The 23,754-nt window shown below is 39.7% G+C and overlaps 1 protein-coding gene across 1 annotated transcript in view; it reads right to left on the bottom strand.

Annotated features, from left to right (window-relative positions):
- Positions 1-23,754, bottom strand: part of shtn1 (shootin 1) — a gene marked incomplete at its 3' end in the record, with an annotated part of 41,834 nt that overhangs the window by 9,685 nt on the left and 8,395 nt on the right. Inside the window, exons 3-7 of the mRNA XM_079248701.1 lie at positions 17,354-17,448; positions 10,533-10,698; positions 4,481-4,578; positions 2,678-2,759; positions 60-154 (exon numbers count right to left, since the gene is read on the bottom strand). Of these exons, the coding sequence (XP_079104827.1) occupies positions 60-154; positions 2,678-2,759; positions 4,481-4,578; positions 10,533-10,698; positions 17,354-17,448 (536 nt within the window). The remainder of the gene's footprint in view (positions 1-59; positions 155-2,677; positions 2,760-4,480; positions 4,579-10,532; positions 10,699-17,353; positions 17,449-23,754) is intronic.

Here is a 23,754-nt window from a genome sequence, read left to right as displayed (position 1 = left end):
TATTCAGCATGAAGAAAAACATCAATAAATGAGATTAATCCAAATAAAAAAGATCTTACTGTTCTGGCAAAGTTCTCTGCCTCTGTCCTTAGGTTCTGCTCCAGGCTGAGGGTGTCCTGTAAAGCCTCGTATTCCTCCACAGCAAACTGAGACACTGATTCACACAATGAGAGGTTGGTTAGTTTCGCTGCAGGATTCAGTGAAAAGGTGCCAAACATCCATCAGTGATGGTCCTTGGTGAGCAAAACCCAGATTGTAAAAAGCTGTGATGTTGAGTAAACTGTATATAAAAGCAGGACATGAAGACTTCCTGGACATTTGGTGTGGGAACGTTGTCCCTTTCAGGTCCGAACACAGCTGATTCTTTTTAGTTTCTGTTCTTTTCCAGCCTTTTGTTTACTCATCCCAAAACAAACATCAGACATTTCTTATTGGCAATGTTTTGACCACTTTTCAGACAGTTTTTTGGACATCCCACCACATCTTTAAAAGCCAAAAACAATCTGACTGACTTTGGACTGGAGGAAACATCATGCAGCCCTTTTCACTGACCTGTCCAAAGCTTTTATTACAGTGGCTCAGACTTTATTAAGGCACATAGTGACCAAAACCGGACTTTTATATCAATCTGTTGACCAAAAGCTACCTATTTCATAAAAGTCAGGGTACAAGCTTAAGGTCGAACATCCAATTCCCTGACAGTTTCTAAAGGTGTACCACAGAAGCCGGTCCTCAGACCTCGCCTCTTCATTCTGTAAATAAATAACATCAGCTGGGATGCGATTTCAGTGCAAGTCTCCATTTTCATGCAGATGATGCCCTCACACATACCTCAACATCTATGCCTGGCCTGGTTGAAAGGTTTTTTGTGCCATAGTACAGTCAGTTTTATACAATTTGGCTTTAAATGTGACCAAAACTTAAAATATATTGTTATGAAGTTCAAAGACAAAACCCCACAACCTTCCTGGAATCACCCCTTCCCAAGGCAAACGCGGTGAAGCCCTATGAGACACGTAGCAGGTTAACAGACAACACTTTATTTAAACGACATCTTCAGCAGCTGGTAAAACAACTTCAGTAAAAACTGGGCTTTTATTTCAGACTTAAGTCTGACTTTCCTTTCAGGCGGAAAACAAACTGGTGGCTGCTTCCATTATGTTGGAACTCCCTAACATACTGATGACACAAAATCATCAATATGTTCCCTATCCATCTATCCATCTATCCATCTATCCATCTATCCATCTATCTATCTATCTATCTATCCATCTATCCATCTATCCATCTATCTATCTATCCATCTATCCATCTATCCATCTATCCATCTATCTATCTATCTATCTATCCATCTATCCATCTATCCATCTATCTATCTATCCATCTATCCATCTATCTATCTATCCATCTATCCATCTATCTATCCATCTATCCATCTATCTATCTATCTATCTATCTATCTATCTATCCATCTATCCATCTATCCATCTATCCATCTATCTATCTATCCATCTATCCATCTATCTATCTATCCATCTATCCATCTATCTATCTATCTATCTATCTATCTATCTATCTATCCATCTATCCATCTATCTATCTATCTATCTATCTATCTATCTATCTATCTATCTATCTATCCATCCATCCATCCATCCATCCATCCATCTATCTCTTCTCATCATTATAACATTTTTAAAGATTCTGGCTCATTTAATTGAAGGTTTTCTAAACGTTAAACCTCTTCAGATGCCTGATTTGGATTATTAATGCCAATCAATCGTTTTGGATTACAACCCTCTCTCCTTGCTAAAGCTTTTCCTTCCATGACCGCCTGGAGATTGAGGGACAGCTGCAGCGCACTTGTCACCTCTTCAGTCTTAAGAACATATTGGGGAATGAGGACAAATGTTTGTTCAATTCATTTAATCATTACATTGTTTTTTGTCCAACAAAGTTGTAGCTCTTTCTGGAAAGGTTTTGTGTGTTTAGATGTGATAACCTGCAACTCAGGTTCAGGTGTGTATTGACATAATAAACACCATGTCATTCACAGTGCTAAGCAGCTAATCAGTCACCGACAGACCCGATATGTTGTTTAATTGAAGTGGTTGATGGAAGCTGTGGACACAGAACCAACCAGCTTGCTGCTGATTCTCTAAAACATTTTATTCTTTTATTAAATAAAAAATAAAAATAAAAGTGTTGTTGACAAAACATTAGCTTTCAACCAACATCAGGAATATGTTTTTACTCTTCATTCTGCTACGACCAGACCTTGAGACTGCTGCTAAGCCTTTCTGAGGAAGAGTCTGAGAAGTCCTTCATCATAACATCTTTAGTCCGCGGCTGCCTTTCTTTCCACAGACACAGCGGCAATGTCGGTCTGCTGGAGATGCTGCGCTAAAATAAAACTCTGACCGCATCTGTTCGGCCTCATCTGATTCACCATCCGATTCTGTTGGCAGACATGGTGGCTCTTTGTCTCAGCTGGGAGGACATTTGAATGAAACTGCGAGGAGCTTTGACTCTTTGGTGACCTACAATGTGCCTGAATGGCAGACTGCCATCACACTGATTAACCAGTGTTAATGCATACACCACCTCTGGAACCAGCTGCAAACATTCATGGTGATTTATTTCTGCGTCATCTCCATCACAAGGACGTGTGTCTAACCTCTGCTGTATTTTTCCAGAAGCTTCGTTTGTTGAAGTTTCTCGGCAATCAAGAGCGTGTTGTCATGTTTCTCTTTCATCAGCTGTTGATGAAAACACATGAAAAATTAGTTTGCAGCTTTAATTTTTACACAAATACAGCACAAATGGGATCTTTCAGTCCTTCGTCGTGTTGTGGGAAAGACTGTTCTTCACCTTATTATGAAATAATATCAAATCTATCAAGGCTGGTGTTTTAATTAATCTTTAAATGATTTAATCAGATCAAAAACGGGTTTGCAGGGAGTCCATCAGGTGACATGAGAGGAACATATGTTCAGTTGCGTGTTTATTTGTTAATGCGTCAACAACTTGTCCGCTGTCATACGTTGCATGTTGAACCTTCTGGATCGTGTTCATGTAAACAACTGGCTCCATCATGAGCAGAGTTATTCTCCTCCTTGCATCTGTTCTCCTCCTGTTCTGGAAGCTTCCACAGGGAGAGCCAAGGGAAAAACTTCTTGCAGGAAGCAAACAGCCTTCAGCTGATCCAGAATTCTGCAGCCAGAGTCCTGACCAGAACCAGCAGGAGAGATCATATTTCTCCAGTTTTAGCCTCTCTTCATTGGCTACCTGTTGAATCTAGAATAGAATTTAAAATCCTTCTCCTTACATATAAAGCCCTCCACAACCAGGCACCACTATATATCAAAGACCTCATTGTTCCTTATATACCAAGCAGAGTACTTCGTTCGCAGACTGCAGGCTTACTTGTGGTTCCTAGAGTCTCAAAGAGCCGAGCAGGAGGCAGAGCCTTTGGTTATCAGGCCCCTCTCTTATGGAATAAGCTCCCAGTTAGTGTTAGGGAAGCAGACACCCTCCCCAGCTTTAAGACTAGGCTGAAGACTTATCTTTTTGATAAGTCCTATAGCTAGGGATGGTTAGCATCTCTTAGTTATGCTGCTATAGGTTTAGACTGCTGAGGGACATTTCCTGATACACTGAGCTTCTTTCTTTTTCTCTTTATCTCTCTCTTTTACCCCCCCCCCCCCCCCCCATAACAGTGTTGCATCATTAACATGTATGTCTCCTGTCTCAGCAGGTCTCCCTGGCCGGGAGTAGCAGTTCCTGTTGTCTGTTGTCTTTCTGTCCTCTTCCCCCCACACAGCAGAGGCAGATGGCTGCCTGTCCTGAGCCGGGTTCTGCCGGAGGTTTCCTTCCTGTTAAAAGGGAGTTTTTTCCTTCCCACTGTCGCCAGTGTGCTTGCTCAGGATGGGAGATTGAGTTGGACTCAACTCAATCTGTTGGTTTCCTTATATAGGCTGTTATGAATTGGCCTTCATGATGTTTTCTTCTCTGTCTGTAAAGCGTCTTGAGATGGCATTGCCGTGATTTGACGCTATATAAATAAAGTTGAATTGAAGTGAATTGAAACGATAAACAGAGGCTAGTATTTGGTTCATTTGGAGATCACAGCAGCAGCGATGGCACCAAACATCGGGTGTCTTCTAAACTATCCATCATTTTTACTGCTAGGACCTTCTTTCTGGTGAAAATGGTCCCTGCTCTTTGCACAACGTTCAATCCCGACGACAAGCACAGACGATGCTTTAAACAAATGTAAAATATGTGAATAAGACAAATGTGTAATTAAAAGTGTATTCACCGGAGCAGCTAAGGTGGCAGCATCTGTTGCCGTAGTGATATGAACAGAAACTTTGACATTACCTAGATGAGAGACTAATCCACTCTCAAGATGTCCCATTAGCCAACAGTATGTGTGATGAGTCCAACCTCGTCCTCCACAGAAAAAAAAAAAACTTACTTCCTCCCTGGTGCCCATCAGTTCTCGTCTAACGGACTCCAGATCAGATCTGGCCTGATTCTTCTCTGTAAGGGTCAGGTCCAGCTTATTTTGAAGCTCTGGAACAGAATTTGATAATATATTAAAATATTTAGCTGGTGATTAGTCTAAATGCTTGATAATAAAAAGCTGCTCATGAACTTGTCCTAGTTATCCTGCCAGAGGACTTTCTGTTCTTTAAAGGTGACCCGATAATCCTGGAGAAAGACTGCAGAGTTCATGCAGTGATGTGGCACACCTAAAATAGGGTGACCACATTTATATGATATCTTGTTTGCAAATCTTGTGAACATTTTGACTTTTTTATGTGTAAGTAGGAAGCGGAACATTTGTTCTCTCTCGTTGCCCTGGGAGTGGTAAGAGGGGACACTTCTGCTGCTTATTCAGATGTAATCTGAGAGAGTTAACTCAAGATACTCCCTGGTCTTACTTTCCCTCTTTTACCTGCTTAAATACAGGTCAGTAAAACACGTAGGAACCCAACGTTATTCCGGTGGATTCTAACATCTTTAATGTAGTTTAGTATTGTTTGGTCATTTCTAAAGCCATTTTTGAGTAAGTTTTCACGAGCGGTTGCCATTTTTGCCAAATTTTACACAAGTGAGACGGCATTTTGGTGGATTTTAAGGGCTCCTGTGCACATAAAACAACCATTTCAGCCATTGTTTGGGCACACTGAACGGCAAACAGCTTTATGTTTATACAGTTGCACTAAAGTTACGCTGAGAAGTTTGTGAAAGAATACTGAACTTGTAGTCTTTAGAAAGTGTTTAATAATTGACATAAACATGCAACATTGCTTGCTTCAGTGCTCTGTATATCTACAGGGAAGAGATAAATGTTACTTTGCTTGATGAGGCCTTTTAATGTCTGTTTTAATGCTTGTTGTTTTCAACGTGTTTTAATGCAGTTTTATCATGTGTGATGTAAGGCGACCTTGAGTGTCTAGAAAGGCGCCCAACAAATAAAATGTATTATTATTATTATTATTATTATTATTATTATTATTATTATTATTATTATTATCATTATTATTATTATTATGAAGAGAAGAGTTACCCATTTTATTTTGTGGTGCTGATCCAGTAAAAGACTGTTATATAAAATTTTATGAGCCAGAATTATTGTATGAATACATGACAATGCAGATGTGAATATCTTAGGAACCGTCCAGGGAGAGTACATGTTATTAGTCTAAAACAGTGAACCTTTCCAAAGGAATTTAAAGGAAAAGAGTGAGGAATGTAGTTGAGCTGAGTTCAAATAAGATGAAAGAAAAATCCTGATGTTTGTGAAATAAAATAAAATTCAGACGTAATCTGAAAGAGTGACCACAAGATGCACCGGGGCCTTACTTTCCCTTGTTTACCCGCTTAAATACAGGAAAACACACCTGTCAATGTGGTCTTCAGTTCTGAAACATGAATAAACATGAATAAACATGAATCCACGGCGACAGAAGACCAGCGAACAGGAATGAGATCATGAACACATGTTTATACACAGGAAATGGTGTCAAAAAATGTGGACACAGTATAATGGTTGAATACCCCCATAATACACATTACATTTTTTTATTTTTATTTTATCCATCCATTTTCTTAACCGTTTGTTCTAATTGAGGGTCGTAGGAAGCTGGAGCCTATCCCAGTAATCACTGGGCGAGAGGTGGGAACTACCTGGACAGGTCGCCAGTCCATTGTGGGGCCAAATAGATAAACAAACAACCGTACACAGTCACACTCAAAGGCACAGTTGGGAATAACCAGTTAACCCAACATGCATGTCTTTGGATTTATGGTGGAAGCGGGAGTACCCTGAATAAATCTTACACCCGCCTTCGACCATGCTATTCTGATTTCACGGCCAGACCAGTGACTAGGAATTACAGGTGCAGCTCTTTGTTGTAAAGTCCTGCATCAGGAGGATTGGTGTCTGTGTCTCTGGTGCTGACCTGCCATGGGGGGTCCTGTAAGACTGTCTTCTTGGGATTCTTCTTTTTTCCCAGTGCCTTTTGCCAGTGGGAACCATTTTATGTAAATACAGGATTCTATTCCATTTACATTATATGATGATGATCTACTTTCCCCTCAAACAGTCTGACGTCACTCTGCTCAACCGCTTGTTGACAGTCTTGGTGATGTAAAGTTTTGGGTGGCTCTTAACAGTTTTGAATGGTCCTGAATAAAAAACTGAACTGGTTTTGTTCCCAACTGCTCCACCAGTACCCCCTCTCCCCTAGACATTTCTCTAAGGGTACATTTAGATTAGCCTTTTTGATTCGAATCCTTGTCCATTAGCTCAGAAAGTCCGCTTCGTTTGGGGAAATGTGAATGCGCCAGACATATTCTCATTCAGACAAAAGAAGTGGACTCGGTCCGCCTACAAACACACGTCTCAGTTCATTTCAAACGGCCCAAATGCAGAAAGTCACTTCCTGCTTTTGGCGTAGTGTTGCATTGTGAGTGTGTGTTATCACACAAAACCCACACACACACCAAAAAGTCTTGTAAAGAGTTGCTGTACCATAAACACACTAGCAAGTTATTTTAATCCTAGAAGCTTTGGGAAGTATTTCTGTGGTCAAGATGGATTTAAGTTATTAAAATGTTCACAGCAGGACCAGACTGAGACATTTCAGAGGAAAAAACCCTGTCAGAGTGGATGTAATGGACATGGATTCTGCTAACAATAATAATCTTTTGATCTGATTCAACAGAAATCTACCATCTACAGTTAAAATATCCCACATGTTCCATGGCAAGAAGTGCACAGAGTCATGGTCCATTAACATGTAATTATGAATTTGCAGCATAATAAGCCCATAATCTAAGCAAGTCAAGTTATTTTTGTGTTCAGTCATCTTCATTTGCAGAAGACATAATTATCTCTGGCTTTTCATGCCAACAGACTGGTTCAGCATAATGGAAGGAGCATCATTAAGAATGAAGCCATTATCACCTGAGGTATAATTACGGGTCGACTTGAGGAGCTCAGCGTGACATTTTATGAGGTAGTTGGATGGAAGAGAAATGCTCACGTATTGTATTTTGGATAGGAATGCTGAAACTGAGTGATTATCATTATTATTTACTCACAAACACATTTTCACTCCTTACTGGACATATTGGCTATATGGCTGCTTCGTCAGGCTCCCTTTTTCACATATCCAGTACACCCATGTAATTCTCATATGGGGTTCTCCCATTGAATGTTATAGAGCTAGCTTAATGCTGGTCTGTTCACTTATTTTGAAATAGAATATACATAGTTTCACAGTGGATGGATTGTACATCTGAACAACCTGATTAGACACAAATACGTAACAAACAAGGTCTCAAGGTAACAAGGTCTCAACCATAGACTGTATGTAAAAAGATGAACGGAGCATCCGTAACGTCACCCGTAGGGTGGGCAAAGAGGTGGAGCTGAGAGGGGGGCTGTGAGCGTCATGGTGGATGATTGAAATCGAGCGAACTCCGAGCTTTCTGTAGCTAAAAGCTAACCGAGCTAACCCAGAAAGAACAGGAGCTAACCAGCCATCGGACGTTAGCAGGCTAAAGCTAAGTCACGTTGTTAACCGGCTAAAAACCGCGGTTGTTCTATGTTCTTCTTACTTGAAGCGGGAGATCTGGTACCTGTCAATCAAAAGGACACGCCCCTAAATATGCCGAACTTCAAGATTTAATTACTTTTAAATGGTTGTCATGAAGGTAAACCTGACCTATTAAACCTAAAATGGATTTTTGTACCAGGCTGTAAACATGTTTATTTCTGCTGTAAACATGTTTATTCCTGCTGTAAACATGTGTATTTCTGCTGTAAACATGTTTATTTCTGCTGTGAAGTTGGTCTTTTTAACATGGGAGTCTATGGGGATTTGCTCTGTTTTGCAGCCCCTAGTGGATGAAGGGGGAACTGCAGTTTTATGCACTTCCATATAGGTTTCACTTTTAACCGCCGGAGGCTCTGTCCATCTATGGTCCCAACCATGTATAGACCATGTTAACCATATAAAAATGATGGGCGGAGCCTCTGTAGGTGTCTGAAAAGTTGAAGCTCATTGAGCGATTCCAACCGTAGCTACATTGAAAGTGTCACACGCTTCAAAATATAAGGTAGGCTATTCACATCTGTGAAATGACTTCCCAGGTGTTAAAAAAAAAACCCAAACAAACTGGGAACAAATTAATGCAGGTTGGATGCTTTTAAGTGTAAAGTACAACATGCTAACTATATTTATGCAGGTAGGGTACTCCGTCCAAGTATGCTAATGTATGTATGCAGGTAGGATTCTGCGGTAGTATAAACTACTTTGTATAAATTCTTTGTTTTGAATTGCGTCACGAACTGGGTGGATTGTACGACATCATACTGGCGCAGGCTTCACTCCACAGTTTACTGTCATGGTAGTGGGTTTTGGGGTTTTATTTGTAAGATCTATTTGAGTTCTGTCTTGTCTTATTTTGTAGGGTTTTTCCTTGTGTATTCTGTTTTGTTTTGTTTTGGGCTTCCTGTCATTAGTTCCCCTGGTTGGGTTTAGCTAACTCACTACAACCGTTTCTTGTTAGCTGTCCTGAGTGTATTGATTCTTCTTGGTTTTGGTTCCTTCATACAGTTCATTAGTCAGATCTTGTCAAGTTTTTTGTTTTGCTTCCCCATGTTGTGTTCACTGTAAGTATTTAAATTCAGATTTAGGGCTGCACAGTGGCGTAGTGGTCAGCACTGTGACCTTTCAGCAAGAAGGTCCCTGGTTTGAGTCTCCAACAACGGCCTTCCTGTATAGTTTGCATGTTCCCTCCATGTATACGTGGGTTCTCTCTAGGTGATCCAGCTTTCTCCCACTGTCCAAAGATATGCATGTTAGGTTGATTACCGGTAGTTGCTCTAAGATTGTCCCCAGGAGTGAGCATGAACATCTGTTTGTCTCACTTTGTTTGCACATCAGGATAATCTACTTGATACATTGACAAATAAGGGTTGGAAAATCTAGATTAGTTGCTTCACAATTTTAAAATAGATTTTTTGTTTAAAAAAAAAAAAAAATGTTTTTTTCCCAAATAAAATCAAATCTTTTTACTTGTTGGGCTGCATGGTGGCATAGTGGTTAGCACTGTGGCCTCACAGCAAGAAGGTTGCTGGTTCAAAAAATTGCCCCTACATGTGAGTGGTTGTTTGTCTCTGTATGGACTGGCGAGCTGTACAGGGTGTACCCTGCCTGTTGCCCAAAACCAGCTGGGATAGGCTCCAGCTTCCCCGCGACCCTGAATTGGATTAAGCGGTTTTGAAAATGAATGAATTTTTACTTGTCTTCTTGGGCATTATAGCAGCAGAATGGTGGTCTGGCTACTGTGTTGTTTTTTTCCTAATTGAAATCAAGAAAAATGACGAGCAAAATAACGTTTTATACATTTGGTTTTTTTTTTTGTTTTTAATCTACAAAAATCAGTAATATTGAAGAATCTGGAAAATTGCAATTTAAATCGAATTGGCACCCAAAAAAAAATCAGAATTGAATCGGGACAAAAGCACATCGTCACAGCCCTAGTGACAAATAAACAGAATAATGATGCAGCATTTCAGTCCGTGCTGATCCTCGGAACAATTGTAAGGTAAGCAAAGGTGTGTGTGTATGGTGGCATATGTGTGTGGTGTTGATTGGTGGAATGGGGGACAAGGCCTCTTTGTCACATATATATCTGGAAAAGTATACTTGACATGCCTTATTTTGTGATTTATTTAGTCATTTTGAGTTAGAAGATTTTGATATATAATATGTGCACATAGTGTAAAAGAACTGATGATTTCTGATTTTGCATTTTAATGTTGATATCGGCTGATAATGTGGGACATCTCTTAAACAACCCAGCTTATCTCTTCTGGATGTTTCTGTTGCTGCAGGTAATCAATCAGTAAACACAGCAATGATCAGCTGATCTCATGAGAAGTAACCTTTCTGTTTTACAGCCTCTTTATGAATCAACCAAAGAATGTTGCTTCCTGTTGTTTTTACCTGATATGATGGTGCGGCAGCGGGGGGAGACACAGTCCTGGCTCTCAGCTTCTAGATCTTCCCCCTCTTCATCATCTGCAAGGCTGATTTGTGTGATGGTCTCTGGACTGAGGTGAGACATCATCATCATGCTCTTCCTCTTCAGAGAGCGGTTTTCACGGTTCAGCTACAGCAACAAGACGGAAAAGATCCCGCATGTCAAAGATATCAGGACAAAAAGAGACACTAACAGAACGCTGGAGGTGTTTTCTGCCATGAGGAAACTAACACAGTGTCTGATGTGAGAGACAAAACCATTAACTTGACAGCAACAGTACAGTCTTGCACACTGTAAGCACTAAAAACCCAATCAGCTTGATGTTGCATCGCAGATATTTCAGCATGATAGCAATAAAAACACGTATGCTAATCGTTATTTTAGTATAACTATCTGTGTTTGTAATCTGACATCTAGTGCGTTTAGCTTGGTTTCAGGTGGTTTATATTGTATTTTAGTGTTTGTAAATTAAAAACATCAAATAAAACTTTAGTGTCAAGCCTCCATTGCTTAACTACTCTGATTGCTTTTGTTTGCCAGCTTGTTTTTCCAACAACTTTATACTTTTAATGTTTTATGTAAATCTGAATTGTTTTGCACATGAAATGCAACGCCCGAAGAAATCTACCTTGCCTTATCAACAAACCTTTATTTTAACTGAAAAATATGCCAAATACATATGACCTTGCTGTTTAATTAAAAACTGAAATGTGAACAATAGAAGCAAAAATACTCTAGTATAAAATCTTGATGCAGGAGCAAAGGTACAACAAACATTTCAAAAAGACTTGCTCAAAAGCATGGAGCAACAAAAATCCAAGAAAAGCAGCTTCTGAGAAACCTTCAGAATATGTCATAAGTGGAAGAAAATGTGATTTTCTCAGTCTCAGTTTAATTTAATCTTTAAAAAGGGGAAGCTATTCCTTCACTAACCCCTCCCATCTCCTCTGGGTAGGGCGGGTGGTCGTTCATCCCCAGCTCTGGTCCTCTAGAGTCCTGGGAGCTTTAAGGTCCTACATCGTATCTCAGCTGTCCCAAGGACTGATCTCCTCTGGACGGAGATGTCTGATGTTTCACCAGGTATCTGTTGGAGCCTCTTCTCCAGTGTGGGGTACACGGCCCCCAGTGCTCCCATCACTATGGGTACGACTGTTGCTTTCACCCTCCAGCCCTTCTCCAGGTCTTCCTTGAGGTCTTGGTACTTCTCCAGTTTCTCCTTTTTCCTGATATTTCCATCATTGGGGATGGATCCATCGATCACTACGGCTTTCTTCTGCTGCTTATCTATCATCACTATGTCTGCTTGGTTGGCCACCACCATTTTATCTGTCTGGATCTGGAAGTCCCAGAGGATCTTAGCCCTCTCATCGCTGCCCACCACATTGGAAGGAGTTTCCCACTGGGACTTAGGGGTCTCCAGTCCACATTTATGCTCAGATGTTCCTGTACACTGCGGCTACTTGGTTATGGCGCTCCATGTGTTCTTTGCACCCTGCTGTGAGGTGCTGGATTGGTTCAGGGCTTTCTTTGCACCTGGACTCCTGCTTGAAGTGGTAGATTTGGGCCTCGATGGTCCTGGTACTCAAGGCTTGCTTTTGTGCTGCCATGATTAGCACCTCTGTGCTGTCCTTCAGTCCAGCCCTCTCCAGACATTGGTAGAACTTGTTCACATCGGCCACTTAAATGATCGTACATCCCATGCCGGGGCTTTTCCTCTTCCATTTTGTTCTCCTCCAGGTTCCAGTGCCTGACACGTTGACTAAGTGTTTCATTTCTTGGGACATCTTCCTGATGTATCCATGTAGCTTGGACGTTTCATCTTGGATAGTGTCCCTGATGATCGCTGGTCCTCAGTCTCCCGCTTTGTGCTTAGCTTCTGGACCCTGAACTTGGGGAGGAACCCTCCATTCATGGTGAACATCTTCCATGTTTTAACATCTTTGGTCTGAACTTCCCCCTTTGACCAGCTTATTATCACAGCTTATTTCATTTTTACATATACAGCTGTCAAAGTTGTGGTAAATGTTGGTTGTTTGTCTCAGTAAACGCAGCTAATAAAGTCGTCCCACCAGCTTTATGTCCATCTTACTGCGACTTAAACGTATAAACCTCTTCACCTGCGTGAACACTCCACGAGGTATCGACTGATGTGTTTTCAGCAGTGTTGTCGAGGCTTATTGATACACAGCGACTACCATTGTTGTTCCATTTGGATGCGATACATGAAGTCACCATTGAAGCATTTCTTACACGATGTCCTTTTAAATCCTAAAGACATCCCTGTTCAGAGGTTAGAGACAGAGTCCTGCTCCTCATCTGATGAGTTTAAAACCTACTTCATGTACTGATGAGGGTTTTAATAATTCTTACATGCCGTGTGGTTAAAGTCACTTTCTGCCTGCATGCCGCAGCATCGCATCGCAGGTTGCAGCAGCACTTCCTACAAAATCCTGTCATATTCACATGAAAACATGATCCCAGAGTAACTGATGCAGCTCGCCTCTCAGCTTTGCCACAAATATGTTTTGTATTAAACTGGAGAAGAGAAAGGTGAAGTAATAAGGTAAGACGGCGACAGAACAGGCAGATGGGATGTTGTCCTGATTTCTTCATTTCCTGGCCCTGCAATCACGCATAATGGCGGTAAGATGTATGCAAACACAATGAAAAGGTGTGGAAAACAGGCATCATCAGAGGAGCGGGAGCCGATAAAACACCGCTGTCAGAATCTATCTGTTTAAATGTAATCATATTTTCCATGCGCCATGAATTTATAAGCGTGATGTTCGAGTATGATCACTTGTGACACATTTCTTTGTTTTTCTTTCGTTGAAAGACTGAATTACAGACGGGCCGTCAGATTTCTTATCTTTCATCATCATCATAGCCTTTATGTATATCAATTTCCTGATACACTGAGCTTCTTTCTTTTTCTCTTTATCTCTTTCTTTTACCCCCCCCCATAACAGTGTTGCATCATTAACATGTACGTCTCCTGTCTCAGCAGGTCTCGCTGGCCGGGAGTAGCAGTTCCTGTTGTCTGTTGTCTTTCTGTCCTCTTCCCCCCACACAGCAGAGGCAGATGGCTGCCTGTCCTGAGCCGGGTTCTGCCGGAGGTTTCCTTCCCGTTAAAAGGGAGTTTTTTCCTTCCCACTGTCGCCAGTGTGCTTGCTCAGGATGGGAGATTGAGTTGGACTCAACTCAATCTGTTGGTTTCCTTATATAGGCTTTCATTATAGTTTCCCCTCTGTCTGTAAAGCGTCTTGAGATGGCATTGCCGTGATTTGACGCTATATAAATAAAGTTGAATTGAATTGAATTGAATTAAGAAGATCAAGATGAAGCAAAACATCACATGAAGGAGACCAATGCCGAATGCGTCTTGATGTCTTGTGAGGAAAGAAAAGTGTCCGAGGAGGGAAGGAAGGAAGCAGAAAGTAAAAAGACAAACCAGGAAAAAAGACATTTATTAATGGCATCCTGGCGAGAGCTGATTGCAGCAATTCTGCCTCTTGATGACACCCTTCAGACTGCATCTTTTTTCTGATATGCAATCAACAAAACATCACATGGAATCACATTCTTTTGAAAATAATGTACAAGCGGGAATAGATGTACATATAAAATTACATACTCGGATGAATCAGGGCTGACATAGCACTGGCTTGCAGACTCTGAAGGTCACCATTAGAAAATAACAGCCCTTCATCTTACCTTGATCACACATCGACACAAAAACATTACGCATCACAACCACATCCTCATTTAACGCCTTTTAAATTGCTTTCCCCCTGCGCTTGCTTTTTAATTTAAAATGTTGGAGAGTTAAGAAATTGGGCTGAACTTCAGGATCTTTTAAAGCGATGCCAGGAATTTCTGGCGCACAAAAGAACACCATCATTCAGAGCAAAATGGGTTTCATTAAAATTCATGCTCTAAACCTCAAATGTTTCTTTTATTGGAGCTTAATTTGAATGTAAGAGTATTAAACTTATGTCTGAGCACAGGAACTTTAATGTTAAGTCAGCAGTTCTTTCCATCTTTTCAGCACAGACTTTATGGATTAATCAGGAATGGGAGCGTTGCTGTGAAGAAGGGTTGATGTATGGAAGCAGTCGATGCTCGCCCCGCAGCAGCTGTAAGAAACTCTGGTTTATATGTAAGACAGCATCAGAGCTGCATTATGGGGCCATAACACAGCTGCTTAGTGAGTGGTTTGTCTCTGTGATGGACTGGTGACCTGTCCAGGATGTCTCCTGCCTCTCGCCTCCAAACTGACTGGATAGACTCCAGCTTCACCACTTGCCCAAACTGGATGAATGAGTGAATAACTTCTTTCTGTTAACTATCAGGCCTCATTTAGTCATTGTGGACAAAAATGTCCTAAAGAGCTGATATAAAACTTTACTTTGGATTCATATTTACTTTTATTTAGCAGTAGGAACTGCTACATCCCTGGCCGGGAGTAGCAGTTCCTGTTGTCTGTTGTCTTTCTGTCCTCTTCCCCCCACACAGCAGAGGCAGATGGCTGCCTGTCCTGAGCCGGGTTCTGCCGGAGGTTTCCTTCCTGTTAAAAGGGAGTTTTTTCCTTCCCACTGTCGCCAGTGTGCTTGCTCAGGATGGGAGATTGAGTTGGACTCAACTCAATCTGTTGGTTTCCTTATATAGGCTGTTATGAATTGGCCTTCATTTTGTTTTCCCCTCTGTCTGTAAAGCGTCTTGAGGTGGCTTTGCCGTGATTTGACGCTATATAAATAAAGTTGAATTGAATTGAATTGAATTATTCTTTTAATGGCAAATATTTCCTGAAAACCTTCAGGAAACATTCAATTTTAAAGGATTTTAACCATTTCACTACCAGTATAACTACTGGTGGTTCTTGTCCTCTCTCTTTAGGACAAAAATGGAGGAATTTAGAGTCCTTTTAAAGATTTAAAGATCTTTTTTCTTACCTAGGAGCCATTAAAAAATACACTGATGCATTGCGTAGCATAAGGTTTTCATTTTTCTAGATAAATAACTAAATTAGCGATTTTTATTGTTGACCACCAAAAGCAGAATTGCACATTAGATACTGATGTTTGTGAAGAGACTTCATCATAAAGAACTGTACCATCTGCACCAACACAGCCATAATTACGGCCAGATGAAGATGAAAAAAACAATTACCTGAAAGGACCAAAATTGTTCATAATAAAGGACACGGTTTGATGCTCTCACAGTAGAGTTCCCAATCCAGATCAATGTCAGCAGTTTCACTGAATCACAGCGACATGTGAAATTAAAAGCGTAATCCACAAGAACCCAGCGTGACATATATCACACATGCAGTTTCTGAGACATTTGGCATAAATTTATGGTAAAATTTATCCAATGGAACACAATGTGATTCCTGGTTTCTGCCCCAGAAAGAAGAGGATTAAAGCATGATGGTGTCCAGCAGCAAACAAAACACTCACATGTTAGCTTGCTAACGGTGAGACGATGAGGAGATGAAGACCCATCGGCTCAGGTCAGTTGTGTAATCTGATTACTCCCAGTTATCAGATTATGATCGTTATGACAACGGCAATAAATGGCAGCAACATGCCGTCCTTCAGGGAAAACTGGAAACCCTAACCCCATTTCTACATCATTTTAACATTAAGACCAAACTTCGTTGATTCCAATAAATAAATATGCATTAATGCATCAATATGAACATCGACATATGTATTTTGCTCAGCATTATGTTGTATTATGTTGTGTTTTGTGCAGTTGTGCCATGACCAACGCTAGGTAACAGGAGTCCAGTCGGCCGGTAGAAAACACTTTTCCATCAGGGACAAAGTCCACATATAACATCAATAATGATGTTAACATCAACACTAATTTTATGTAACAACTATTATTCATACAGATGTTTCAGAATATGTGTTAAATCTATATATTATATATCTTCTGTCTTTTTCTCCCGTTTTTTTTTTATTTTTATTCATCACCTACATGCAGTGTAAAAAATGCAAATATGACCAAGCTTATTTTACTGGAACTTGAGTCTTGCTGAAATGATGCAGAGTAAACTCAAAAGCAACACGAGGATGAGGATCAACAGGAAGAACTGGGACATATCTAATCAACTTTTTAATGCCCTGCTGTGATAAAAGAGTTTTAAGAACCCGAAGAGATAAAGAAGTCTTTCAAAACGTTTACTGTGTTTTGTCTGCTCCAGTAGTTCCAGTGTGAATTAAAGTGAGGCTGCTATATGCTACGCTAGCTCAGATGAGTAAACAAACTGTCCCAGTACAAACTGGGCTGTTTACATTTTACACCTGCAGACACGAGCAACAGCTTCTGTTAATCTGGAGGCATCTTAAAAGAGACAAGTTAAGGCTAAAAGAACAGTGGGGGAAATGTCAACCTTCATCATAATTCTCCATCAGACTCCCACCGCCCGGGATCTGGTCCATTCAGGTGCACTTTGAGGGCTACTGTGCAGAAACTGAATGAGAAATGATTAGTGGTAATCTCAGCTCCAGCTGGCTTTTAAATCACAGTGTGCCCAGTTCCCAAAGACTCCCAGAGACTCAGAGGAAGGAGTCCAAATAAGAAAAAAAAAGAAAAGAAAATATGCTCTGAATCAGAAGAGTTCGGCATAATTTCAGAACACAGAAGCATCAGGCAGCAGCAGCGTTTCTGATTGGAGTGTGAAAAGTTCAGAAACATACTGACCACAGTCATTTCACTTCCACTAGTCCTGTTGGTTATAAACCAGTAAGTCAGACAGACAGCTGCTTCACGTTACCTTGGAGGCCAGGGCTTCAGCGCTTTCTCTACACATCCTCTCGATCTCCAGGTCCTCCTGAATGGCACTGACCTCTTCAATGACCATCTGAGACACTAGAGGAAACACAAAGAGAAACCATTTTATTTTCTGATGTTGACCAGTGAAATAAAACGGGGCCAAACATGACGATTCAGTGACGTTGGCCACAGTAATACAAGCTCAGTCAGAAAGTTAAAGTGACACTGAAGAGTCATCTCTTTGCTTTTTGTCTTCACAAATGTGAGCCGTCCACATGAATCTGTTTTCATCTGAGATGCTGCAAAAAACATGCAGAGAAATCTATGCAGACCCCTCACACCCTGCACACACACTATTCAAACTTCTCCCGTCTGGTGGGTGGTTTAGAGCTTTGTACTAGAAAACCAGCAGACACAGGAACAGTTTCTTCCTCCAGGAACAAAAATACACACTGAAGCACATCTTGCACACGTGCATGTGACCTGTAATCGCTGTCAATGCTGTGTAGATACCATGTTCATAGTTAGAGAATAACCAGTAACCAGTGTTCATTGCTGCTTGTATGTCGCTGCTTTCCTTTATTTCTACTGTGCTTTTATGTTTCTTTATCTATCTCTTTCTCTCTTTGTGTTTTTGCTTGTTTTAATTTAAGAACAATTGAGCGTAAATTTTCCAACGGAGTCATAATCCTTGTTTATTTGCACAAACATGACAAATGAAGTGGTTCTGATTCTAGAAATGTCAAGAATCAAGATATTGAAGCATCACAGGAACTAAAACATAAGGTTGCATGTTATATTTCATTATGCGTGTGGTGAAGAAACCAAGACATAAAGAAAAAATAAAAATGTTTTGTTAGGATTTTACTTTTTCATTTAAGAGATTCAGTTAAACTACTGCTGATATGGCTGAATTTAAAATTTTGAGTATATTTACAGAACGTTAAACACTATTCAACAGTACTGACATTTTTTGTCACACTGAGGTGGTGTTGCAGACCCAAATGCAGGATGGGAGCCAGGAATGCAGAATGAAGATGAATTTTAATGCCAACAAAAGCACAAGCATGAGCAACAGACCAGCACTGGGAACAGAAACCAAGGTGTCTAAATATGCATGAACAAAACGAGACACAGGTGAAGTGAATGAACTAAATGAGACCAGGTGAATCTAACGAACAGGAAAGCAAAACAGGAAACCAGACATGAGGGAACTAAACAGAAAAACTACAAAATAAAGCAGGAAACCAGGAACTAAAGAGAACACGCAACATCACATCGTTACATTTTGTCAATTTGTTCATAATTATATTTTGTAATAACTATCAGACTGATGAAGGTTTTTTATTTAGACTTATTGGGACATTTTTGTCTCAAAAAGTGAGGATAACAATGACAACATCTGAATAATTATGACTCTTTTTTTTAAAGTCTATTATTGAATCTGTTTGAACATTATCTTTTATTTCTTGGTTTGGAAGTGTCCCAACACAAGATTCCACTGAACTAAACAGGGTGGTGAAGGTGGCCTCCGACAGTCCTCACTGCCTGCTGTGGATGAGCAGTGGGTAGTGAGGAAGGCCAGATGCATCGTGGGAAACCAGAACCACCCTCTACATAAGAACTTTGAACTGGAAGCAGACTGAGGACCGACAGACAGAAAAACTCATTTGTTACTCGTGCCATTATATTTTTAAATAGCCTCATGGTTTGTTTTTTTTTATTCGATAACTTATCTTTTTTAGTGTTTTAATTTGTCCCCTTCGTGACATTTTATTTGAATATTCATTCAAGTGTTTTTTATGTTTTGTTTTTTTTTTTAACTTTTTTTTTAAAGTGTTGAAATCATGGTTTTTGTTGTTTTGTGTGATGTGTTTTTTTAAGAACCTGTCTCTAAATCAAGTTTCCCATTGAGGGCAATGAACTCCTCAAATTGAAACTGAAACCAAACTGGCATTTAAATGGTTAAAGTCATTTAAAATTTCTGTAATATTTAGTCATTTTGAGTAAGACTGAAGTTGTCTTTAAATTTATGCCAAAAAAAAAGTCAGAAAGAAGTGTGTTTGAGGGTCCCCATAAAGCAGATGTACTCAGGGCCCCCAAATGGCTAGCAGCAGCCCTGTAAATAAGTACTAATTTCTTTGTAATACATTGGAGTTGGTTTCAATGGTTTTTCAAACTGATCCAGCCAAAAAAAAAACAGAACGAAACCATCAACTTTTGCTGTGGATGTGTAAGTACAACAGATGAGAATTGAACAGTTTTCTTAATAATGGTGAGGAAGTCTGGAAAGACCGGTGCATTTTTTTCCTGTTGAAACGGTTGGAAACCTTAACTGAGGCAAAACCATAGACAGTATATGAAAACATGGGCAGAGCCTCTGTGATGTCACCCGTAGGTTTCTGAAGAGCTGAATTGAAACACAGTGGGCGGTTCCCACCGTCTTGGCAGCGTCACATGTGTCGTCTCTCCCGGAAAATACAAAAATGGCCAAAGAGTAGAACTGAGAGGGGGGGTCTGTCAGGGTCGAGGTGGATGACTGACATTGAGCAATTTCCAACCTGTTTGTAGCGAGAGTTACCAGGCTGACCCGGTTAGCTGGCTAAAAACCACGGTTGTGCCTTCTTGCAGCAGGATACTGGGAACCGGTCAATCAAAAGGACATGCCCCTAACTACGCTAAATTTCAAGATGAAATTACTTCTCAAAAAAAATTCACTCCCCCCCACAGTTGTCATGAAGGTAAACCTGACCAATTAAACCTAAAATGGATTTTTGTACCAGGCTGTAAACATGTTTATTTCTGCTGTGAAGTTGGTCTTTTTAACATGGGAGTCTATGGGCATTTGCTCTGTTTTTGAGCCTCTAGTGGATGAAGGGGGAACTACAGTTTATAGCACATCCACATAGACTTCATTTTGGAGGTTACTGCTTGGGTAAAACATGAATGTAAAGGTCACAGATCTTTACTTCATGAAGATTGCCACTGTCTGTTCCTCTGTGGAGAGGGACAGTGGAAGAATACCAGCCAATCAGAGCCACTGTTTCTGTCATGGCAGGGCAAACATTGGATTTGATTTCCAAAATTAACACAATAAATTTGGTCGAACTGTCATTAATCTGACACTAAATTCTAAGTATCCTAAGTAATTCTAAGTATGTTGCCGTCCAGTTTAAGGCGGAGCAACAGGTGACATTTGTTAAGCTAGTTAATGCTAATTCAACAGGTTATGTTTGCTAAGCTAGTTAATGCTAAATCAACAGGTGACGTTTGCTAAGCTAGTTAATGCTAATTCAACAGGTGATGCCTGTTATGCTAATTAATGCTAATTCAACATGTGATGTTTGCTAAGCTAGTTAATGCTAATTCAACAGATGATGTTTGCTAAGCTAGTTAATGCTAATTCAACAGATGGCATTTGCTAAGCTAGTTAATGCTAATTCAGCAGGTGACACGTGTTATGCTAATTAATGCTAATTTAACAGGAGATGTTTGCTAAGCTAGTTACTGCTAATAAAACAGGTGACATTTGTTGAGCTAGTTACTGCCAATTCAACAGGTGACGTTTGTTAAGCTAGTTTATGCTATTTATGCTAGTTTATTCAAAGTCTGGTTAATCTATTCTACATTCATTTTCAACTTATAATCATCACCATCTTGTTAAACTAGTTTATGCTAATTCAACAGGTGACGTTTGTTATGCTAGTTAATGCTCATTCAACAGGTGATGTTTGCTAAATAGTTAATACTAGTTCAACAGGTAATGCCTGTTATGCTAATTAATGCTAATTCAACATGTGACATTTGCTAAGCTAGTTAATACTAATTCAACAGGTGACATTTTTTTTATGCCAGTTAATGCTGACGGATTTAAGAGAGATCTAGAAACCATTACATTATGTTTTTATCTATATTTTAGACACAAACTTCTGTACATTAATGTTGTCTGTAAAAGATTCATTTAAAAGCTCCTGTTTTAAATTCTTTACCATCTGATTTAAATCAGAATTTAAATAGATTTCAAATCTGAATTTTTCATTCAAATTGAAATAAAATCATTTATTTGTTTGTAAAGATATGCAGCATATTTCCAGAAAGGTTGGAATTCCAAAACAACTCTCTACATTAATGTTGTAGGTAAAAGATTAATTTTAAAGCTCTTGATTCAGGTTAACATCTGATTTAATTAAAAATTTAAATTTATTTTAAATCTAAATAAATGGAATATTTTTTCATTTAAATTGAAATCAAATCACTTTTGTTTGTTTTTTTGTAAAGATATAGCAAACAGATAGCATCTGTTTGTGGCCTGTTTCTGGGCTGAAATCAGAACTGTGAACTGAAATGTCAAACTGAGTCGTCGCTTCCAGGAAGTAACAACTCAATAAGAAATTCAAAGTTTGGTTAATCTATTCTACAGTCATTTTCAAATTATAATCATCACCATCTTGTTAAGCTAGTTAATGCTCATTCAACAGGTGATGTTTGCTAAATAGTTAATGCTAATTCAACAGGTGACGTTTGCTAAGCTAGTTAATGCTAATTCAACAGGTGCTAGTTAATGATGACGGATTTAAGAGACATGGAGCCGCTGGATTAGCTTTTACACGGTGACAACTTCTGACAGTCATCTAGTGCAGGCAAAAGCACCCAACTTTAAAATAAAAAACAAATTTACTTCAGGAAGAGAAAGGGCAGAAACCAAGTAATCCGTAACCTTCACCAATGTAAGAACGGCAACAAAAACTGAAAAGCAGCAAGTAAAATTCTTCTGAAAGACTGCATCCGTACCAATATAAGAACTTAAAATGTCAGCTCATGGCCATTCAGCGTGATGGAAACCTGACGGTAACTTTCTGCAGAAGGACGTGCAAACATGGGACTTTATTCCACTGCAGTTAACTGAGATAAGAGTGCCATAACACTTAATACTGAAGTGCATTTCTGTTTGCTTTTGTGTGTCATGTGAGTAACCTCTATGGTGAGTCACCATCATGAATCATTTGATTTGGTTGTAAAGAAAGTGAACTAAATGTTTTCACCAGTATATCCTTTATTCCAAACATCTCCCTACCTTTTTATTTCCCTCCATCAGGGCCGATGTGTATTAAGTGTAGACTGAATACATGTTGGAAAGGAGTGTAGAGCAGCAACCTGTGAATAAAAGCTCTAAATAAGTTCAGACATGGAGTGGATGTGAGCTTTTTATAAAAACCCTACATGTGATGTTGAACTCAACCTTGTGTGAAGGGAAAAATTTGTCTTTACTTAACCACAGCAACAGCTCTGCACTCATCTGCCATTTAAAGTGTTTATTTTACATAAAAATAAAGTTGATAAGCACCAGTAACTATATGCACACACACACACAGGCAGGATTTGCGTCTTTGTGTAAAATGCAAATACAAACATTACTCAGTGATTTCCAAATCTCATGATCCAATAAATCTATCAGTTTCAACACTGCATGAGATCTAGAAACCATTACATTATGTTTTTATCTATATTTTAGACACAAGCTTCTGTACATTAATGTTGTCTGTAAAAGATTCATTTAAAAGCTCCTGTTTTAAATTCTTTACCATCTGATTTAAACAAGAACTTAAATTGATATCAAATCTAAATTTTTCATTTAAATTGAAATCAAATCACTTTTGTTTGTTTTTTTGTAAAGATATGCAGCATATTTCCAGAAAGGTGCCTTTCCTGTGTAACGCAGATAAACCGTGCGCTCCTGCGCGCCTCTGTCGTGTCATTAACTCGTCCACTGCGGCTCAGTTCTCCGCTGCCTTTAACCAGTCCATTTTATCTAGTGATTTTTTGAGCTGTGATTGTGACGTTGATGAGTTTGCAATTCGTCTTGATTCGCTCTGTGTGTCTATTTTGGACAGTGTGGCTCCGCTAAAAGCTAGGCGGGCAAAGCCTAAATCTGAGCCTTGGTTAAATGAGTCCACTTGCGCTGCGAGACGTGAGTGCAGGAGAGCTGAGCGCAGGTGGAAAAAGGATAAGTTGCAAATTTCTTTTCAAATGTTAAAGGCCAGTCTGCACAGATATCAGAAATGTGTAAAATTAGCCAAGTCAAAATATTTTTCTGATATGGTTACTGCTAACAGGCACAACCCACGTGCTCTCTTTAATTTGGTGAATGCTTCTCTTAATGTCCCCCAATCTGACAGCCTTGAAGCCTCACATAAAGTGTGTGAGAACTTTTTGAACTTTTTTGTGCAGGAGCAGGAGGTCGATTACCTGTCAATCAAAAGGACACACCCCTAAATATGCCAAATTTCAAGATTAAATGACTTTTAAACGGGCAAGTTAGAAAAAAATTCACTCCCCCCACAGTTGTCATGAAGGTAAACCTGACCTATTAAACCTAAAATGGATTTTTGAACCAGGCTGTAA

This window comes from Telmatherina bonti, assembly GCF_933228915.1.
Source record: "Telmatherina bonti genome assembly, chromosome: 11".
In the NCBI taxonomy this organism is placed as follows: Eukaryota; Metazoa; Chordata; class Actinopteri; order Atheriniformes; family Telmatherinidae; genus Telmatherina; species Telmatherina bonti.
This window is presented reverse-complemented; position numbering and strand designations above follow the sequence as displayed.